The sequence below is a fragment of the Ruditapes philippinarum genome, unplaced genomic scaffold (assembly GCF_026571515.1).
Source record: "Ruditapes philippinarum isolate M1 unplaced genomic scaffold, ASM2657151v2 ctg111_1_1_1_1, whole genome shotgun sequence".
Lineage (NCBI taxonomy): Eukaryota > Metazoa > Mollusca > Bivalvia > Venerida > Veneridae > Ruditapes > Ruditapes philippinarum.
Genome location: NW_026856776.1, coordinates 386,076 through 409,997, shown reverse-complemented (window position 1 = coordinate 409,997; position 23,922 = coordinate 386,076). Strand labels below are relative to the sequence as shown.

Genomic DNA, 23,922 nt, shown 5'->3' with positions numbered 1-23,922 from the left:
CGGAAAGTTTTTGAAGCTAGTGAATGAATATGTGAACATTATTCAAAGCACGTCACCAGTGATCAATTATTAATCTAAACTGACAGTGTATCAGTAATGTCATATTCAAGGCAACTTAATTTTTATGTTATGAATAATACATTATGAGTTTTTGTCTTGAAAATAGTTCATGCGTGTACAAGTGTTGGATTCGGTATCTTGCTTTGTGAAAATTGATTTGAAAGTGTAGATTCAAGAAGCGTTTATGATAAGAAATATCATCTCTTATCCATAAGAAAGTGAATATTCTTTTGTGATTTGAGATCAAGTGGACATTAATTTGACTCCCATATTAGAAAATTGAGACATTTCAAATAAGAAATCGCTTTTGATAGCAATTTTAAGAGAATATTAGACGGATTATTGCAATTTGTTTAGGAGAACTGGTCATAGATTAGCATTTTGACATTGTGGTAAAACTTATGATGTCAGTTTGTCGAATTTACTTCCAGGGGTATATATATTTTCAGTGGAATTGTTAAACTAGTCAATCAAAGATATGTTCAGTTTTTAACAGTATGATCTAAAGTTGAAAATAGTTGGAATATAAATGAAAAATAGTGATAGGAAAATTGATAGGAGAATATCTATTTGAAAATGGCTGGTCGTCGGGATTCAACTCAACTCGATACTCTCCATATTTCTCCGGCGGTAAGCCGTCGGGGTAGTGTCATGAGAGCATCTTTTGATAGCGGTCTCCAAATTCCAGTAGATAACAAAGGCCGCCGGCGGTCTTCACAAATGTAAGTAATATATATATAAAGATATTTCTTGTATAACATTCCCTTTGACAATTTTTCTTCCAGATTTTGTCTTGTCTTGTGTCGTGATACGACTGAATCATTTAAACTTTTTTCAACTTGATTGCAAATTTTCCTTACCCTTATCCTGTGGATTTTTCTTGAATGTGCTTGTCCAGCCTCCATTTTTTAAAAATTGTCCACTATCAGTTTTGGGATATCTAAATGAAAAGTGAGAATGTCATTCAACAGTAAAGAGCCAGGTTAGACTTCGCGGGTGTGCAAACTGCTATGACTCTATACTGGTAACAAAGGGTAAACTCATTCGGTAGAGGGTAAGGTATTTGTTCTCCATTTTCTTTCCGATCAGTTCACATATGACAATGAAAACACCTGCAAATAATGGATGAAATCATATAATAAGCGTTCGTTGGTATGCAGTATTGTTACAGTGATTCTCTTTACTAAAAAACGATATATCTGACATTGAAAATATATAAGATATAATCTGCAGAATTGGAAATGAAACTTTTCCGAAATTCTTATTCATCAGTGCTTTTGAATACTGCGAATTTTTAGTTATTAATATCAATATATAGAATTGGAGACACGAATTGGTTCAGCTGTAAATGCTTTGCCAATGATTCGTGCTTTGATGTTTTAACTCTTTTCTTAAAAGAAAATAATCATTTCATATTTTACTCAAAGAAGAACAAAGCACATAAATTGGGACGGCAAAAATGTCACAGATTTGTAGAAAATAATGGGAGGTTTTCAGATCTGTTCTGCGTCATTTTATCATTAATGCTATTTTATCGCTATGTGTAACTTATAATTAACACGATAACTATAAAACAGCATAGTGCTGAAATATTCATATTTCTCATTGGATCAATTGGAGTCAAAAAGCCTAAAACATAAAATTTAAAAATTAATCAAGTGAATCTGCAAAGGATAATAAAGAAATATGTTCAGAATTAAAATTTGAAAATCTTAAAAACCTTAAAGCAAGCATGTACGCTGTCTAATTATCACAAGACTGCTATTCAAATAAATGGACAATGTTGAATGCGTTCATGGATATTCATTTTTCACTCAAGAGAAACATATATATTACTTTCAGAACATTACCATTTCACAAAATTTTACTTTGCAGATGTTTCGAAATTCAAAATTTTACCATTTCATGTTAAATGTTGATTTCTGCTTAAGTCGATGCTTAGGGGCCTGAATGGTAACTTGCACTTTCCGGTACCGTCTATAAACAGGCTCAATCAAACCGAGCCTACAATATTTTCAATTTTGCCGTGTTGAGCTTCCTTTAAGGAATTTTTTGTTTTTCTCTTTTTTTTCTCATGATTATATTGAAAGTGTTCTTGCATTTCCTTATTCCACAAATGTAAAGAAGGCGTTAAGCTCAAAATAAATTCTTTCATTGCTTTTCACAAGTGCGGTTCATTATTTAGTATCAAATCAAAATTGTTTGTGTCTGTCAATTGTCGACGAAATGACACCGTCTTATATTAACTGAACCATAGTGATTTATCAAAATATTCGATGTTCTTCTTTGCAAGTGTCATCTGATAAGATGCCATTTTCTTCGTGATGTTATCTACATCTGTTATGCAATTGTGCTCGTGCAAAAACTGGTTTCAATATACTACTATAAAAGGAGCACAAATGTTTTTGTAATTTATATTATCATACAGTTTAAGGCCAGGACAGACACTTGATTTTATATGTTTCTCTTAACGTGCTGGGCAATCTGGATTTTATCAGCGTTTTGTGTTAAAAATCTGAAAGGGGGGTTGATCACTCAAGAGTAATGACAAGAAAAGAAAGAGTTGACTTTTGCAGACTCGGTTTCAATGATTCTGATTTTGAGAGATTATCTAATGTGCAACGTCTCTCATGCCCCCTAGCACCGGTTTTAAATGTATTTCTAAATGAAAGTTAACGTTTGTGTTTTATGACACATAAGTTAAACGTCTTTCAAAGAATGTAAAAACTGACTCGACCACCAGGATCATTTGATAAATACCAAAACACTTCTCACCTGATATCCTTCCTTTACGATAGTATTTATCGGTTGATACCGTGGTTTTAAGTCAATATACAACATTTTTCTACACAATGCATTCGCAAAACATTGTTATTGCTACATGTAATGTCTTCTATACCACTTATTTTAACTAGATTACTTTGTTCTTTCTTGATTTTTAACTTATATACTTGAAATAATACGAAGCTTTATAGAAATATTAACCTAAGAAACTGCATAAATAGCAGTTTGTTAATTGATACTAAAACTAAAATCAAAACAGTGATCCCTGTAGGACAATTAACCTTAAATACATTGTATAAGATTCAACCAAAGAAATCTAATCTTGTTATCATACTTCTGAAGTTTTTTCTCAACCAATGATCTACCTTTCAGCCAATAAACTGTTGTGATACTCAATGTTGTTATCGCCCATAAACAGGCTCAGCATCACTTTTAGTTTTTCCATTTTGGCCGGTCAAACATTCTGTTTTTTTTATTCTATTTTATTGTCTAATCAGTTTTGTTTGTGCCGTTTTGAGGCTGTAACAGTCGCCCCGTAAATTCAATCAAAGTTGTTACATTTTCGATCCTTGAAAATTGTTCAGCACGAAATTTTTGTTTTGTTTGTAATTTTATGTCCTTTCAATTTGAACGTTTTTGTAGTTGGGTGGTTCTAGTATTCCTATTTGAATGCTATTTGATAAATCCTAGTATAAGTTGCTCGCTCTTGAAATATTTCTTAAGAGATTCCGGTTTTCTCTTTTCCATGACTATACGGACTTTTGAAAATAGAAATAAATGTGCAATCAATGAATAGTCACCTCTATATTTTAAGTGAAAGTTCATTCTTATAACTGTTGTCTGTCGTCTTTTAAAGTGAATGTTTCTGATTGTCTGCATTTCTGTTATATTTCTATCTTTCGTTCGACTTTTAGTGGTTTCTTCCGATGATGTCCTGAAATATAACACCTTCTTATGGCAGTAGTTTGACATTTATCTTTGATTGCTTGATACGATTATTTTAAGTAAGCCCTTTAAATATCAAGACCGACTTTTCTATTTGTCAGACAGACATGCGGAGTTTTTAGGTAAATAAGGCAATGCAAAAGGGCAAAGGATCCGATCTATCAATCTATTACAGGATGTAAATGTTTAATTGAAAATGTCATATAGTTTGTGTGTATATACAATATAAGTAATGGAAGTGTAATTGAAGTTATGTAAGATTAACTTGATCTTAAGAATTGTTCTTTAAAAAGATTCTAGTCGGTGGAGTAAGGGTATTTAACCATGCCGGGAAGCCGACGAGGGTCGTCGGAAAGTGACACTCTTGCCGTGCCACAGCCATCGAGTCGTAGAGGTAGTACCTCAAAAAGAGGCTCGTTCGGGGAAATTCATTTGCAAGTTGATAATCTACCGTTGCCGCCGACACGTGGTCGTCGGAGGTCTTCAATCGTGTAAGTCGTTTTTCATGTTACACTAAGAAATGTTAGATAAACTAGAAGGGTGCATTTATTATTATAATTTTACTTAGTTTGAAAAAAAAACTGTATGATTTCATGTATACGATTTTATCTCGGTATGTTCATCTAAAAATTAATTGCTTTGCTTTAGTTTGACAATATACGTTGCTTAAGAACCGAATGATAAATGTGTTTAAACACAAAACGGTAGAAAATGTGAAAAGACGTCACAGAATTGTTTGAAAGGGTGGGTTAACACGTCAGTAAAAAATGTAAAAAATCTCAGTACGGTGTCCATCAATTATATAGTGATTTCACTCATTCTAAATAGTTTCTGACACTAGCAAATTTTTTTGGAAAGACACATTTAACCTTTCTTACAATTCATTTATTTAGTGTCAGCTTTTCCGCAATAACAACAACTTCGTGGATATAAATCTATGAAATATATCACAAAACCCTACCATATCTCTTGACAACGACGAGTGAAAAATTATCAAAAGAACATTCTAAATTGACAAAGTTATTCGTTATCTTGCTTTGCTTTTAATTGTGCATACTTACTACTTATCCTCTATGCAACATGTACATCTACTTCTTTCAAGGTATGAATGTCTTTTTGAAACTTTAAAGGTCTTATTTTACAGATGTTTTCAAAAACATGATAACAGCGGCAAAGATTAAAGAGCACAGTATCTTGAATAAACGAACTCGTCCTTTGTTGGTTAGGTTTTTAAGCAATTTTGTTGTAAAGTGACTGTTAATCAGATTGTGAGATGCCACAACATACACTTTATTCAATTGTCAAATTGTTTGAAATGTTCATCTTGCCTGGCTTTCCGTCTACCAAGATCTTGCGAAGTTTAAGTAAATTACTGTATAATGAAATGAAAGGTTACGTTTAAATTGTTATTAGCGCAAGCATCGAATTCTTTCTTACGGAATGTCAGTGGTTCTACTCAGAAGCTCGTTTACGCCTGAAATAATGCACAAAGTGGCAGCAGAGGTCTACCTCCACCAGAGCGCCATATGACCTGTATTGTGTTAGTGTGAATTAAAAACCCAATTAAAAAATAGTGTTATTGTTTGTTTACATATCATATACAAAATGTTCATCATTGTTCCGAATAGCTTCACTGATTCAAAGTTACCATATTTTAGTAAAAAATTGATAGTAGTTCTATGTTCAAATGTTTTCTTTTAAGCTAATGGTTTCATTGTGTGACCGTCGTATTTCAATTTGCCCATTGCAACCTTACCGTCTGTCGTGTTTGCAAATGAAAAAAGTAAAAGAGCTAGTGTGAAACGAATAATTAACAATTATTTATATCTGTATGCATTTATTTGCATCTGTAATATATGAGAATAAATTAGTTTTAAATAGTGATAGAAATATTATACTGTCTACACGATCCAGTAGTTTTTGAAATAAAAAGGGACTACATAGAAGTATTTTTGACATGACATGATGGTACTGGAAATATGTTTTCAGGATTGAACATTATAAAATTTGATGTAGATCCATATGAATAACTTGTTTGCAAAACTTTCAGATCCTTTGGTTGGCCCGTTTCTTCAAGAATAATCATTTTTATTATGCAAAAAAATCAAATCTGGCTAAAAATCACTCTAAATATAGATTTTCAATTTTATTCTGAGTACATGTGTATTTCTTTATTATATGTCTGGGGTAAATCTGTTTTAGTAGGGCTCCTTTAAGTGCTAACATAAAGCAAAAATGCGGTTCCAATAGAAATTATGACACATGTATGTGTAGATAGCTTTGACTGAAAATCGTTAATTTGAAATAATGTGTATGTATCAAATTTAATCTTTAACACCGATTGCAAGTGCATACACAATTATATCCTGCACTGAGATGTTTATTGTGCTGTGCCATGACCGTTTATTTTGTACCCTGAAACTGGCGGCACCTGATTCTACATGTACACATGCGACCAGTGGCGACCCAAGATCACCCGGAGAAAATTAACGATCAGTTTAAACAAAATTACAAATACTTTTATTGGTACTAATAATGAAAAAAGTATTATGATTAATATTGCACGTTAAAGCTGCACACCTCCAAATGAGCCAAACTATTTCAAGAAAATCAATATTGAGAAAAATGTACAAACATTTTAAGAAAGGTAAAAACAGCACATGTTATGTGCGGTTTTAGACTGATTTTGAAGTATTTTATCACCATTTTTCTACTGCATATGTTGACCCCTTTTTGTAATTTTCTTGAATTGCAATATGTAAATTGCTTTATTTGTTCACCCCTCAATATTTTACTTTTTAACACATTTCCAAATTTTTAATGAAAATTAACCTGAATCTGGAGGCGCGCTGCTTTTAGCCTTTTTTCAAGAAGTTATTTTGTCTTTACATTTTATGATAATTGCCAATCATACAATCATTTTAATAACTTTTATAATACTGATTGTAGATTTTTTTTAATGAACTAAAATGCTATCAACTACTTTTCGTTAGGGGACAATAACGCCCAGAGTTAAAATTGACAATCTGCGGTCGTTCATTAAAATATTTGTTTAAACACTTTTTAAGTACATTTTATTACGGACCGGCATGATTTTGTGTTTATTTTGCCTATTATCACTCTCTCGTACGTTATTCATGACTTTCAAAATCGTAAATTTAGTAAATTTATCCGGTATGTATTGATTATTGACGAAACACTTTCCCTGTTTAACTAGATAGCCTTTTGATGAGTTATTAAGTGCCACATAATCTCCTATGTGTCAATATTCCCAATAACATGTTCGTATTGTACGCGTCCAATTTTCCTAAAGAGCAATTGATTGTAGTAGCGCTGGCCAATTAGTCCTAAAATGTCCGAACAAGGTTCAATAATATAATCATCGGAAGGGCATTGAATAGGACTAAAACCTTAACCAATCTCGTAAATTAGTATTTTCTGTTTCAGCTGACGATAAAAGAGAGCCGTATTTATTTAAGTATTTTTTAATTATCTGAAATTAAATTTCAATAGGTCTTTGAACTTTAAGTATGTAAAGAAGACTTTCTACATTTTTGACATTAATTCATTGAAATAGTTATCGTATTATCTTTAAAGTAACATTATAGAAGAAGAAAAAAAAACCTTCAGAAATTATATTTTCTTCTCTACTTTGAATCATTTGTTTACGCTTGAGCACAATGATTATATTTCTGTCCTTTCAGTAAAAAAAAATAACCATACCAAACTTTGTTCCTTTAGTTTTTTGGCAATATTAAAAAGAATATGGTCTGTTAAAATGCTTTATTAATTTTTGATCGTAGGTCCGTTAAAATGCTTTATTAATTTTTGATTGTACAGTGTTTAAAGTGGATTTAGTTTCAACGTTTTATAAATTTGTATGGGGAATGAGTACATATTTCCATACCAATGAAAATATTGACACCTTCCTTATATCAATGATGTCTAAATACGGCTTATATCACTGACAATCAAAATGTTCGTGGTCAATGGTCAAAGTAAATAAGACACCAGTCATTACAGCTTAACAGAGAGTTGGCTTATAATGGAAATACCGGTGCTTTGTTCAAATCGGTTGAAAATCGGAAAAGGGTGAAACACTTGAAGATTCAATAAATTGAAATAACGAATCTAGTAGCTGAGTTCAGAGAAAGGAACAAACACTTGAAATCCTTTTTCCACGAGACATAAAAATAATTGAATGGCTTCTGAAAAGCTTCTGTGTATAAAGGTTTGAGGATAAGGATTTGTAATTTTTTGCTTCTCAATAGGAGAGACCTGAAGTGTCTTTTTATTCAATGTGGTCATTTTTGTAATTTTTGTATTCCTTGATAGTGTTGGATATATTCTTGTCGTGTTCTAAACTTGTCGGAATAGTATTTTGTGTTTTGTTCTTCAATGTGGATTTATTATAATGTTTAATGAAGATGTTTGTTAAAAAATTAGCGCAAACCTGATTTTTTTATAAAGATGGTCAAATAGTTTAAATAAGAAATTAGAGAAATCTGTTTATTAAGGCACAGTTTTTAAAGTTCTTTATCATGATCGAAAAACCACTTTGACATTTTTAGTAAGATTAATCAATTTAAATCAAGTTTTATATATTGAGAATTACAACAGTATTATATGATTTTATCAATAACGCATGCATTTTTATGCATTTATAGCCATTGTTGTCGTAAAAGCGACATATTTAGGTTGCAGACCCATATCAACAAGTAATTCTAGATTATAATTGTTCTTGAAATAAATACATAATCGTTAAAGACAGAACATGTCTTGGGCTAAACTAGCATCTAATAGCCGTTCTACGGCATTAACTGATAGTAATTCTACGGATACACCGTCGGGAACGGGATCCCGTCGGGATAGTAACGTAAGCAGTGCAGGAAGTAATTCCAGTGTTAAGAATATGTTTAAAAGATTATCACTAGGAAAGGCCGTCAATTCTGATTCGTCGGAAAAAAGTTCAGATTCAAGTTGGAAATCTGTAAAGCGAATGTCGCTATCGGTAGAAAGTCGGAATTCAGATCGAAGGCCCAGTGATGGTTCTGTAGGAAGTGAACAAAACCAGGAAGGCGGCACGGACAGGGTTTTAGACCGGGCAAATCGTAAAATGTCGCTGGCGTTCAAAAAGCTAGGAAAAGCTCAGTTTGGACTAGCCTCAATTTTATCGTAAGTTTCCTTTCCCCAATATTTTTTTAAGATTTATTCTGATGTCAAAATGTTGTACAGAATTGTAACAGAATGGGATATGAGCATGTGTGTGTTTTTTGAAGCAACACAAAAGGACGTGGTTGAAATATAATTTTAAATCTTCAGTGACACATGTGATTGTCATATATACTATATATCTATATACATATGTACTTGATGGTTTTGATATTGTTTGTGTAAATAAATGAAGCTACGACAATGATATACATGTATGTATAAGATCTACCAAGGTCGGCCAATGTCTGATACAGGGCTAATCTGTTTCAATAATATATATAACAATCTAATTATAAAATGTTAACATCTTACATAAAATGTTAATTTAATATCAGTAGTATAAATAATATTTCATTTAAAATAAATGAAACGTAATTTATCTGTATGATTCTATAATAAATTTATCTGAACTTTTAGAGAGAAATATCTCAATTTTGAAGGTGTACGATTGTGTCTGAAATAATAAACGCATGCAGGGTTCTTCAGGGGTATTCCTCTACAAGAAGTTAGAAAGTCCCCATATTACCTTATACAGTGCGGGTGTTAGAATTAAGATTTTCCCTTAAATATATATATATATAAATGTCAGAAATGTATGTTATTTTAAAACAACAGTGGACAGGTTTTTTTTTCTATGAACAATGAATTAAATTTGTTTATGGTCGCCATAACATAAGAACGAAATGTTCTGAAAACTTTCGATTTCCATTAAGGAAACTCATGGAATACTACACGTAAAAATTGACAAAATTTAGAAATATAATGAATTGGGGAAAATGGATGCCGTTGATGACCAATGCTATGAGAAAAAATATGGAAAATACATAGTTACTCTTATGTGTGACCAATGCAGACCAAATTTAACCGACTCATCTGTCATATTTGTATTTACATTTTCTTTGAAAACGATGAATGCTTTTGTCTTAAAATATTTACCGTGTCAAAGGTTAATAAATATATGGAAAAAAATGAGAGGCCAGAATATGCAAAAACAATCCTTCCTGTGTGAGTAGAAATAGGATGATAAATACAGCAAATTTAGTCATTAATCGCACATACCAGTCTTGTAAATAATTTCTTGAATCTTGAATATTTTATTTCTCTTATAGTCTGAGTAGTGATTTTTCTCAAGTCAATAGTTTGGCTTATCTGGAGACATGCAGCTTTAATCTTTACTAAAATGCATTTTATACTGAACACAGTAATATGTATGTGTTTTTCAGTGGAACTAATAATACGCTTGAAAAATATCTAATCATATTCGCGACGTTCGAAATTGAAAATGTATGACATTGTTGAATGTTTAACCGGACTACAAAATAACTTAGTTATTCGCTACCTTTTTTTAACGATTTTTAGTTGATGTATTTTGACTTGATTACCACTAAAAATAATATGTGTAATACATAACTTGTATAATATTTCCTTATTTTTGTTTGTATTAAACATATGTTATTTTTCCGTGCTGTTAACCAATATTTGAGATGAAGACAATGTTTATTTGGGATTTGATATCGATATATCAATGTATTTATTTGAAAACATTTAATGTTTGGTCATGTTTATCCATATCGTTGGTTGTTGTTTATCTGTGTGTTAACTGGCAATTAATTTCAAAATCGGGTGACATAATTAAACCTATCGAGGAAGACTTCTAACTATAAGTGTACAATATGTTTAATGTCACTACAGTAGTTAATATTTTATGTCAATATTTGAGGCAACTACCTTTTGTGGCTCAAGGCTTTGCTTTATTAAACCAAATATTTATTTTTTGGATTGGTTTTTGAAATGTAACCTCAAAACGGACTTAATTTAATGTATGTAATGATACCTTGAATGTCTATCTATTCCTGTTCAAACAAGATTTTGTATGTAATGTTTTATGCCAGTTTTACCCTTTTGACTGACTAAATTGGTCTGAGATTTTTTAAGCAGATGGGCATTATACTTGTTTTAATTAACTTAACATTTACCTTACGTTTTAACACTTTTTAAGATAAACTTTGCCCAGTGGTTATTTTTGATTTCTTATTGTTAAGAGAAAATAAGGGATATCTATTACACAAGCTTTTTTCCTAAATTACTAAATATTTTTGGCAGGCCTTTTCATATTTCTCGCCACAAGATGTTTATAATATGGGCCGTGCCATGACAAAACCAACATAATGGGTTTGCGACCAGCATGGATCCAGACCAGCCTGCGCTTCCGCGCAGTCTGATCGGGATCCATGCTGTACGCTTACCAACCCTATAACAAGTAGAGAAAATGATGGCGAACAGCATGTATCCTGATCAGACTGCGCGGATGCGCAGGCTGGTCTGGATTCATGCTGGTCGCAAACGCACTATGTTGGTTTTGTCGTGACGCGGCTCATATGTTGTTTTTTCTAGTACAAGATAATTATTTAGGATACCTTGAAATTACACGACAACGGTATCATGTAACTTTGCATGCTGTTTTCAATGATTTAATCTGAAATTTTCAGTATCTTTTAGGGGCCAAATTATTATGAATTAAAAAGTTCAGCCAACACCATCTTAGTAAACTTATCTAATGTGTGCATGTATTACTTAATGTATTAATGTAAGGACACATTATAGATTGCATTAAAGATTTGAATATCATTGACTATGATAATGAGTTTACCCAAGTTTAACAGCTGAATAAATGATATATCTGTGCTCGTTACTATATAATTATATGAATGTACTGATGATAATTCTGAGAATATTAATGAGTGATAAAGCTGACTAGATGATAGGACCAAAAGGCTTGGCATGACGCATGAGTGTGTCCTCCGGTTTGTCGAAAACTGTTAACACGATAGCACGACAAATGGTGTCGTGTTGTTGTCCTTTAGCGTGTTCACCCACAACACGAAAACACTTCGGTTCGACATTGTGAAAAATCTTGGCATTTTATAGCCTTTTAAATTTGTGCTAGGTGCTACATGAAGTCGGAAATACAATTGTATTTCAAATCTACAGATCAGAATAGATCACGTCTTATTTAATCTCACTTAAAACTATACAGTTCATAAATATAATATATTTTACACGAATATCTGGTCCCGGATTCAAAAATAAAACCAACTTAAGTATATTGTATTTACTTAAACTCAATTACGTACTTATTTTACAACTTAAGTTGAGTAACAATGCTTGAGTTGAGTCTGATATTTTGAGACAGCTAAGAAGCTACCTGAAATTTCTACTCAAATATGGCCGAATTTATGAGACGCATCGACGTCACCGTTTTACTACTGTTGTCGGGAGAATAATACCTCCTCTGGGTCACGTACAGAAGTGAGAGAACGATAAAGATTTGAACCTGAGTCCATACTTTTCATACTTCAACATATTTCAAATTCTTTTGAGTTTGACACGTTCTTATCGTCACCCCTCCCACCCATTATTTCTTCTTCATAGATATAGGCTTAGGAAAAATACATGATTATAAATAAGTTCACCATTGAATAGCATTTGTAGCTGAGCATTTAGCTGCTAGATAAACGAGTCAGTCATTGAATTGAATAAACATTTAGCAGACGATAAATAAATGAGTTAATTATTGATGAACATTTAGCTGACAGCAGTATTACCTAATATTAATAAAATCTATTGTCATAAATACCAACAATAGGACTGATCTCTAGTTTTAATGAATTATTTAACAATCATTTATTAAATTTATCGATGATGCATGAATATTTATAACAACGGAAGCTGCTGTTATGTTATTTCACAAATTGAAATACTTCAGTTAATTTATATAAAATTGTTCAATTGTACAAATTATAAAAAGCAATACTTCCTCTGGAATTTTAATTTGGAATGTAGAATCTGCTAAAATATTATTCATTTATAGCATGCCTATTTTTTCAGCAACGTACTAACAACTAACACGAATATATTAGTTAAACATTGTCCCAAAGACAGACTATAGCATGAATTAAATCAATTGTGTCCGTTAAGAATCTGAAATCAATGAAAAAATTGACTTGGTTTAACTAAGATACAGTACCTCTATAAAGTATGATCGACATACACGACGTTGTACCACGATTAAAGGATTCGTGGCTATAATGCTTAATTCTATGAGCTTTGTTGAACGTTTTCCGACTGGTAAGATTTTTTTTGTGCTCGTTAAGGTTATTATTAATAGGTAGTTTTTTTTCTTTCTGTAATACCCCAATTAAGCCTAAAATTATTAACAGGGGAATGAATCTTCGGTATTCTTTCATTTCGCAAACTAGAACTTTACCTTTGGTTCTCAATTTTTTATGTATATATAGTTCTCTGAGGCCGATTCTTTTTATTAGTATTCTTATTTCATTACATTACATTTTAAAAGGGAAGTAATCGTTTTATTCGGAAAAGTTATGTTCGGTATTAAATTTAAAGGGGAGGTAATTATTTGGTCGGCGATATAATTAATGTTGACAGAGTTACTTTCCGTTATATTCAATGTTTTCGATTTCATTTAATATCTATATTTTTACATTTTAAAGGGGAGTAATCGTTAAATTGTCGAACAAATTTATGTTACAAGAGTTACTTTCCGTTAGGTTCAATGTCTTTCACACTCATGTTTATTCAAATTAATCAAAACTTGTATATGGTGAGAAAAACATTGCCATGTCAAGTAAAGTAATTGTTTACTTCTATAATACTGATATGTTGATGTTACTATTGCGATATTCCGTACGTGTTTACATGAAAAAACAGTCATGGAATTACAAGTCAATGGTAGATCGTCTCAAACACCGCCGACGAAAAAACGTGATGCGGCTCTCTATGACGTAGGTCGCCGGCGGAATACGTCACCGTCGGATTCGGGTTCGTCTTTACTAAGTGTCCAATCATGTTTAACTCCAGAAACCACCCGCCGACGGGAAGGACGCCGGGTTTCGTTTTCAAACAATCTTCCAGAGGCGCATTTGACGTTACCGACAACTAAACGGAGGGGGAGTACCCACTCAATGTAAGCTACTTTTTAACACTAACTTTCTGTTTACACGTTTTCGTACAAAAATACTGGAAGACCTTTTACAGATAATAAGTTTTATTGTTTTATCGGGATATTATTTCACTATAAACATTATTATTTTAGATGTCCAATTTGAATAGCATTTAATGTATTAACACCACAGTCATACGATGGCAGTTATGTTATAATAAGTTAAAATTGCAGTTATTCTGAAAAGAGAACTATGACCGTTTTATAAGAAAGAAACGCTTTCGTTATTAAGTTATTATACGATTATAAATGAACTAAGGGGAACAACCTTACTTCTCTCACGAATTTAATCAAATTACTTACCTCCCTTGTAAGAAAATTGCATTATACAAGGTTTTTATTTTATGATAACTTGATTGCTATAAAAATGTATTCAAAACATTTTTAACTTGGATAAAACTGTATTTATAAGGGAAGCCATCATGCAAAAGTCTGGATACGAGATACGTAACTATAACGTTAATAAAGTTTATTATAAAATCTTCATAAAAATCTTATATATAACAAGTTGAACTAGGATGAACTATTTTTTTTTCATCGGCTAAATAAATAAAAGATGCGGTTCAAAATAATGATTTATATAGTAGCAGGGATGTTTATTGTACATATTATGAAATAAACTTTCCTGATAGTACATAAGTATAAATCAGTTATAATTGTTTGTTTAATAACTTTAAGGAAAGCGTTTCTGTTTCAAGCGTTTCTTTGACTACCGATCAATCTATCAAACATCTTAATGCGATTGAAGTACAAAATTATGATTATAATTTTTATCCTAGATTGACTTTAAGTAAAAGACAATGTAAACATATACCCGTGATTTAAACAAATAAGACACCAAACTTTCAATATCGTGTAGTAGTTTCTTATCCGCCTTGATCTGTGAAATTCATTCGTGAACGTTTTAACGAAGAAAAAAAATGTGGAAATAACATGGAATTTTATCTGTGTAACTACGCCTTTTTCAATTTGTAATATTCCATTCTAATATTCAAGGAATTTAGAAACAATAATGCATTCGACGCGCGTGGAAAGTCGCGCGAATATGCGTCGTATGACGGTTATCCCACTTCCGGACCATGTCCGTCTGCACCCGCATATACCGCTGAGAAAAAGGTTTGCTTTTATTTTCAAGTTTTCGCGAATATAATTTATGTCAGAGACACATATGTTTAATGTTGGAGAAGGAATTTTGTATTTGAAGAATCTGTCCAGACACCTAACAGAATGTCAGTGGTTCTACTCGTGTGCCCGCACGTGTCCAAAATAATGCAAGGAGTCACTAACCAGCTGTTGAAAAAAAAACATAAGGCAACCGAACTGCAGTATATGATATTTTGATAAAACACGCATTCAGTGACAAATTCAAGTTGATATGTCTAGATGATTTGAAATGTTTGATATATTTAATATAGATTATATACGTCTATATTAGGAAGAATGTTCAAGATATTTAAATACAAAGTTGAACAGAAATATAACCATTGTAGGAGAATAACATTGATAAAACTATTAGCTCTGCAACATTTTAAGTATCATGATATTTCGCTTTATTTTTCTTATTGTTACTCGCGGGGTTTTAGGTTCAGTATTGGCCATTTAGGGTCATTATTCGGCAGAATGATAGACGAATATTCGACCGTCGTTTTGGAAGGTTTTATTATGATTCATTAATATTATGAATGCAGACCGTTGGCATAGAAATATACCAAATTGGAGCTACTTCTAAGATTTATGTTCCAAAGGATAATGTCCGCGTTTCTTCGCATATCAGTTCTTGTTATCTTCGGAAACAAACATGAGTGTAATGTATTATCATAAAGCAAAAAGTAAAGAAAATCTTTGTAAAGACAATTTTATCATAGTTTGTCATTATGGTTCTTTTATTTGGACAAATCATTTACACCGATATATTTCTGGGTGGTGATAGACATGTAGGCTTGTATATCATTGTACAGAAAAAATAATCAGCTCCTCTACTTAAAGTAGAAAAAAAACCTAGGCGTCTTGCCTTTGATATATGCACGTTTTTAAAGTGCAATTCAATATAAAAACGGTGTGCAAGTACAATATGTGCATTGAGAGTTTAAGCAATTGAAAATGTTTTGTGGTTTGTTTTATTTGTTTAATTTGTCAGATTCTGGATGACTGTATTTAATTGAATATATAAAAAAATGTCTGTCAACTACAAGAAGTATTTTTTTATCTTAAATGGACTTGTCCATCTTTCAATCTTGGCCGAACCATTTATTTTGTTTGGGCTGAATACCGAATGACACGCATTCGTGCCGGCTGATTTTTGGTCTTCACTGGCCACTATGGTAAAATCTGTTGCCGCATGGAGGTTAAGAGTTAAAAACTATTGAAATTGTCTTCTTTTATGTTTTATTTGTTTAATTTATAATAGCCAGGACGTTTTAATCATGTTAAATATATCACTTATTTGGTTTAAACAGTATTTATTTCATAAAGTTCAAACATAATAAATTTATGTACATCATGATATATCACTTGTTTGTATAGGTCGCACTTTAATATCTGTGACGAATTCAAATGCGCTTTAGCAGATCTTTATACGTATACGTGTTTCGCTTTCAAAAATATATTCTTACTTTCTTACCTGCCATTTGTCCACTCCAGCTAGTTTAAGACGTACATACTAATGAACGGACGAACGAAGGATTAGTGAATGAACGAAGGCATGACTGAATAGACGAATGGAAATATACTTTGTGTATATGGAGAAGTGAGTGAGTGAGTGAGTGAGTTGGTGAGTGAGTGAGTGAGTGAGTGAGTGAGTGAGTGACGAAAGAAAGAAAGAAAGAAAGAACAAACGAAAGAATAAATGAAGAAAAGAACGAACGAACACATGAACAAACGAACAAACGAATGAATGAATGAGCGGGTTGAAGGAGGATGGAAGGAAGGAAGGAAATATAGATAGAAGGAGCGAACGGACGAATACACGAACGAACGAACGAACGAACGAAACAAAACCGACAAAATATGGTAGCAATAGAAGCTAAACGAAATGAACATTAACCAGCAATCAAATGAAATAATTATGTCCCTCTATTACGTACTTTCTTCACGTCTATATTTCTATATTGATCACCCAGTCATTTAAACAGAGTTGATTTAATGTTTATCGATACATTGCAAGTTATCTGTACTTCTTTTCCAGCTTTCTTTGAAAACTTAATCATATTTTCTCCCCATTGATTTCTTTTAATAGCCTTTCCCAGTTCGTGTATATAATGATATATATGTTATATCGCAATTTAAAAAGACTAAATTTTATTTGAAGTCTTTACTTAATGTTTTTTTTTATTTTCTATTTATAGAAATAATGAAAGGCTTCGTAATAATAACAGGGATTTTTATCGTTTATATAAATATTTGCTTTTTTTCTGCGTGACGAAATTCCTATTTTATTTCTATTCTTTTTATATAATAAATGTCTATTATAAGAAAAATCAAGTTATTATATGATTTTATAAATTTAGATTTGCAATGCTTTGAAAATGGAACTGTTCATTTGAAAATTAAGGGAATTTAGTATAAAAATATACTAATAAAATTGAACTACCAATAATATACAGCCAGGATACCGCCTGGTTAGCTCAATAGCGTTGGACTGTGCATCGGGCGGCCCGGATTCGATTCCCAAATCGCAGGTCACTTTCGTTGTAATTTCGTTGTAATTGATCATGAAATTCTTTCTACGGTCATTCGCACTGTACCTTTGCTCTGGCATGTACAGAGGTGACCAGCAGTTTCTTGCAAAAGTGAAGCGCAACTGGTACTGATAAACTGCTTGACAGCCTGCTCAGGAACGATGCGGTGGCTGAACTGTGCTCTAGTAAATTTAAAGTGGCTTACTTCCGCGATCCGGAGTGAAAACTACCAACACCACCACCACTATACAGCCTTGTCAGACTGCATGGATGTGCAGGCTGGTCTGGCTCTGTACCTGTGGCTGAAGGAACTCACACTAAGGTCCAATGTTTAATATTTAGTCTGATTAACATACTGTTGAGAAGAAGAAAAGGTTGGTCTTTGACAAGTATCTTTGTGATTTCGCAGTTTCGTGGCGAAAAAAAAAGCGAACATACGACATGGGATAAATCAGCCTACCATACTTAACCAGTAATGCTGTAAAGTCACAATAATAAATAAAATATGTAGGTGGGTCTTTTGGTGTTTAGTGATGGCAGAGATTATTGATGATAGATGATCTCTCATAGACAAAATATGCTATCATCAAGGTAAAATAATCTACAGTCGTAAAATATGTTATACTTTTTATTCGAAAGTAAGAATAAGGGCATAAACGATATTATCTGCGTATATAGTTACTGGCGGTCTTTTAATCTTTCTTATCTTTTGGTTAAAGCCATTTATCAGACAATAAAGTATTTTAGTAACTTGAGAAACGTGCTCAAAAATCACTCTGTAGCAACTCCAGTCAATCGAAAGTAACTACATGTACATAGCAATGAAATTGTCCTTATTTGCGTAATGAAAATTTACGAACCAAATTAACCTACCTGCAATCTGCCATCACGGGTGCTGGTAATACGGTGTGACTTTTAATTTAAATGATATGTAATGAAAAATAGTACCGAATATCCATGCCTGGCCAGAAACTCTTCAAACATTACCAGCAAGGATTACCAGTCGTTGCCAGGTGACATGATATGACCGTCTGGCAAGATTAATAATCATAATGGCATACATCACACATTTTAATGGATACATCGCGGAATGGCCACTTCACACGACCGCGAGAAATTCAATTAAGCTTATCGCTGCAACACTTCGATAACTTTTTATCAAAAGTTTTAATGAAACAGTCAAGTGACTAACGGAAATGGAAATAGTTTGATTTTGTAACTTCCTTCTAAAAAAAACTCATATATATTTGAATTTTTGAAAAAGTAGTCATATGCTCTATGTATGGAATCCTGTTAACGACCTCTATTAACTCTGTTAACTATTCCACAATCTCCAGTTCTGTAACAATACAATGTAGTAATTCTACAATTCGTAGTCATGGTATATAGGAAAAAAACATTTTTTCATTTTTTTTTAACCTCATTTTTTTTGTATGGGCACCAAGACTGGACGAGTACATGTGGCCTCAAAAGATGAGCCAAAATATTTCAATAAAATCATCCTTGAGAAAAATGTATCAAGATTTTAAGAAAAGTAAAATATTTACAATTTAAGAAATATTTTACATGTTATGTGCGATTTATATAGTCTGAGAGGCTCTATACCGCATCTCAAATTTTGTATTTCGAAACTGAAATCCCCCTTATTTTTTCAAATGGTCTGTCCCAAATTCAAAACGGGGCTAATCCATTGCATAAATCCAGTAGAGTCAGGACTAAAACTGATGATTTATGAGCCCTTTCACCTTAACTTATTATCTGCCGTTTATCTGATAACTTCACCTATGGCATGTACTTTAATAAAAGTATAAGTGTATAAGATGTGCCCACTTCTACTGAAAAGGTTATGGAGGCTTCTCAAGGTGGTTTGGAGGAAAGGTGAAATACCAGAAGCCTGGAAGGAAGCAGAGGGAATATTTACTCCCAAGGAAAGGAACTCCAAGAATGTCAACCAGTTCCGGACCATCTCATTGCTCAATGTTGAAGGGAAGATTTTCTTTGCTATCCTTGCAAGAAGACTTACATCTTACCTCACATCCAACAAGTACATCAACACTTCCATCCAGAAGGGAGGAGTGCCCGGGTTCTCAGGTTGTGTGTAGAGCACACAAGCGCTATTTCACAGCTCATAAGAGAGGCAAAGGCAGGGAAGAAGAACCTCACAGTAGTTTGGCTTGATCTAGCTAACGCATATGGTTCCATCCCACACCAGCTGATCTACACAGCCCTCCAACACTACCATGTCCCAAACCATGTGCACAAAATCATCACCAGCTACTTGGATGGCATCAAACTCCGGTTCTCTGTTGGTGACCAGCTGACAAAGTGGCAGAAGTTGGAGAAAGGTATTGTAACCGGATGTACAGTTTCCGTGGTACTCTTCGTTATGGGAATGAATCTTCTAATCAACGCTGCTCTAAGAGAGACTCGTGGACAAAGACAGATTCAGGGATTTACTTTGCCATCCAGTCGAGGTTTTATGGATGACCTCACTCTCACCACAACCACCCATGTACAGGCGAGATGGATGTTAACAGCCCTGACAGATGTCGCTTCATGGGCTAGAATGAAATTCAAGGCCGCAAAGTCCAGATCTCTCATTATCAAGAATGGCAAAACCACAGATAGGTTTCATTCTCAGAGTACAGAATGAGGATATCCCATCTATCACTAAGAGTCCAATCAAGTGCCTAGGAAAAGTGGTTTGATGCAAGCCTGCAAGATGGTGACAATGTCAAGAAGCTAGAAACCCAGGTGGAAGACGGGCTTAAGAAAATTGACAAAAGCAATCTCCCTGGGAAGTTCAAAGCCTGGTTATACCAGCATGCCTTACTTCCAAGGCTAATCTGGCCTATGATGCTGTACGAGATACCAAGCTCAAAAAATTGAAGCCTTAGAGAGGATTACAAGCAGACACCTCCGCAAGTGGTTAGGAATACCACCCAGTTTCTCCGGTGTAGGACTGTATGGAAAGAGCAATCAGCTTCAACTCCCATTTTCTTCACTGGTAGAGGAATTCAAGACAGCGAAGACAAGATTGGTGCTCACCCTCAGAGATTCCCCCAGATGAGCAAATCCGGGAAGCAGGGATTGTAACCCGTACAGGCAGGAAGTGGTCAGCATCAGAGACCGTTAACCAGGCTGAAAGCTCACTTAAGCTCAAGGACATTGTGGGAATAACCGCTGTGGGACGACAGGGAATTGGTGCTACCAAGACACCCTTGTGGAACCAGGCAGACCAGAAGGAGAGACGTGCCATGATTCAGTCAGAAGTCAGGGGGGCAGAGGAAGAGTGCAAAGACAGGCTAGAGCAGTAGGGATGGAGCACAGGAGCATGGACTTCATTGGAACACCATAGACAGGAAGCTGACTTGGGAAGACATATGGAAGTATGAACCATTACGGTTATCCTTTCTTATCAGGTCAGTCCATGACCTCTTACCCTCCCAGCTAATCTCCACAGGTGGGGACTTACAACGGATCCAGCATGTGACCTGTGCGATCGTCCTGGCACTCTGGAGCATGTTCTTTCTTCCTGTTCCACTGCACTAACACAAGGAAGGTACCGATGGCGTCATGACAACGTCCTTAGGGAGGTGCTGACTGGCTTGAAGGTGAAAGGAAAAAGGAACGAAGGAGTAACCCCAATCTTTGTCAGATTAACTTTGTAAAACCGGTTGTGAAACTGCCAAGACACAGTCGCCACACACCAACCATCAATTCTAGATGGCGCAACAGCGTTGGAACATGGAGGTGGATCTTGGCAAGAAGCTTGTTTTCCCAAGTATTGTCCAGACCAACTTAAGACCAGATATCATACTGTGGTCTGAAAAGGAAAGAAACTCATCATGATCGAGTTAACAGTACCTTGGGAGACAAGATGTGAAGAGGCCTACGAGAGGAAAAAAGCAAAGTATACGGAGCTACTCAACCAATGTAGACAGAGGAGGCTGGCATACATGGCTGTTTCCTATTGAAGTAGGTGTGCGAGGGTTCTGTTCGCAATCTGTGTGCCGACTGATGACAGCGATAGGAACTACTGGAAGGGATAGACGTAGGACAATCCAGAGACTGAGCCAAGCTGCCGAGCGTTTGCGTCTAGCTGGCTGTGGCTGAGACGAATAGGAGAAGAGGCTGGAAGCAATCGACCTCCACACCGTAAGACGGTGGGCCCACTCGCCAGCAGATATACATGGATAAGGGCCGAAATATCAATGACGGCGAGCACCATGCTGGATGATGGAGGTCGATCAGCAATCTAGAAGCACCACAGACAGGAGTTCTACAGAAGATCTACATTAGGTGCGTTCCAGATTGTATCTTACTCATCTAACAACTGGACATACAGTGGACTTCTAGGAAAGACTAGATGAGCAACCGAGAACAGATTGGTGACACTGGAAAGACAGATGACCACCAGGAATAGACTGGAACAGGGGCACTAGGGTTAGCAACCCAAACTGCACAGTCTTCGTGAGAGGACACCCACAAGCAAGCTACAGACTCCAACAATGAAAGAACACCCCCAGAGTCTACCGAGAGGGGGGGAGGATTGATAGACTCACTTGGACGGATTTTAATGGAATCGACGCGCGCCCGCACAATCGACTATGAAAACAGCAACAACAGTTACATGCAAATGCGGGAAAGTCTGCAAAACCAACGACGTCTACGAATCCACCAAGGCAAGACTGGTTGTCAACATGTGAGGCCCCGAGAACAGCGCTTAGTCGGTTTGGACTAGTGAGACGCAGGGAGTACCCCCAATCCGGATTCAACCCACAGTAATTTGAGGAACTTCTCCGTTTTCGAGGACAACACACGATGCCTCTCATGATCCAGAGCGTGGAAGAAGCAGACCCTCTCCTAGAACTAACTTAAGATTCCGGGACATTGCAGCCAAGAAGCAGAGCAGGTAGCTGTTCTGGATAGACCACGTCTAGACCCTACCACTAGTCAAAGGAAACAAAGGATTATGTGGCCCAAGCATCAGACAAGACAATATGGAAACTCCTAGACGGTGACCTGGATACTATCCTCGAAACATCCATGCAAGGACCAGTGGACCGGAAGCTACACACCCTCTCTACCTTAATCTACTCTGTAGCAAAAGAAAGGTTTGGAGTGGAGGAAGCAAAGGTACGAAAGGAGGCCCCAAACCTAACAGACGGCAGTTACGCATTGAGAACATTCGAAGGGACTCCGTCAGCTGAAGCAAAGATACAAGAAGAGCTCATCGCTAGAGCGACTCGGGTTATCCCAGCTGAGAGACACAGCACGAGCAGAGCTGAAATCCCTGCGGAAAGCGAAAACACGAGGAGGAAGGCCCGGGGAGAGAGCCAAGAAGAGAATGGCGTTTACAGCCAACCCCTACAAGTTTGCAAGAACTTCTACTTGACAAAGAGCGATCGGGTGTTCTTGAAAGCCCCGCTGGAAGAGGTTGAAACATACCTTCATGAGACCCACTCCGATGCTAGTAGAAACAATGCATTAGGTGACTGTGAACGCATAGACCCAGCAGCACTTCCAGAGATTGAACTCATAACTACAGAGCCAACACTGGGAGAAGTAAAAGAGGTCATCAAAAAAAGCAAGATTTGGTTCTGCTCCTGGACCTAACGCCATCCCTTACAAAGTGTATAAGATGTGCCCACTTCTACTGAAAAGGTTATGGAGGCTTCTCAAGGTGGTTTGGAGGAAAGGTGAAATACCAGAAGCCCCTGGAAGGAAGCAGAGGGAATATTTACTCCCAAGGAAGGAACTCCAAGAATGTCAACCAGTTCCGGACCATCTCATTGCTCAATGTTGAAGGGAAGATTTTCTTTGCTATCCTTGCAAGAAGACTTACATCTTACCTCACATCCAACAAGTACATCAACACTTCCATCCAGAAGGGAGGAGTGCCCGGGTAATCTGGCAGGTTGTTGTAGAGCACACAAGCGCTATTCTCACAGCTCATAAGAGAGAGGCAAAGGCAGGAAGAAGAACCTCACAGTAGTTTGGCTTGATCTAGCTAACGCATATGGTTCCATCCCACACCAGCTGATCTACACAGCCCTCCAACACTACCATGTCCCAAACCATGTGCACAAAATCATCACCAGCTACTTGGATGGCATCAAACTCCGGTTCTCTGTTGGTGACCAGCTGACAAAGTGGCAGAAGTTGGAGAAAGGTATTGTAACCGGATTGTACAGTTTCCGTGGTACTCTTCGTTAT

The 23,922-nt window shown here is 35.1% G+C and overlaps 1 protein-coding gene across 34 annotated transcripts in view; it reads left to right on the top strand.

The window, feature by feature from the left end:
* Nucleotides 1-23,922, top strand: part of LOC132747680 (androglobin-like) — a 145,201-nt gene that overhangs the window by 12,003 nt on the left and 109,276 nt on the right. For 28 of the 34 annotated variants that reach the window (XM_060737170.1, XM_060737124.1, XM_060737153.1 and 25 more), the window contains exon 1: nucleotides 8,549-8,964. The exons of 2 other annotated variants lie outside the window; for them this stretch is intronic. In XM_060737170.1, the coding sequence (XP_060593153.1) occupies nucleotides 8,564-8,964 (401 nt within the window). In that variant the 5' untranslated portion in view covers nucleotides 8,549-8,563. Of the gene's footprint in view, nucleotides 1-514; nucleotides 783-8,548; nucleotides 8,965-14,987; nucleotides 15,143-23,922 lie in introns of those variants that run through there. 4 more of the 34 variants (XM_060737165.1, XM_060737163.1, XM_060737157.1 and 1 more) reach the window with 3 other exon arrangements.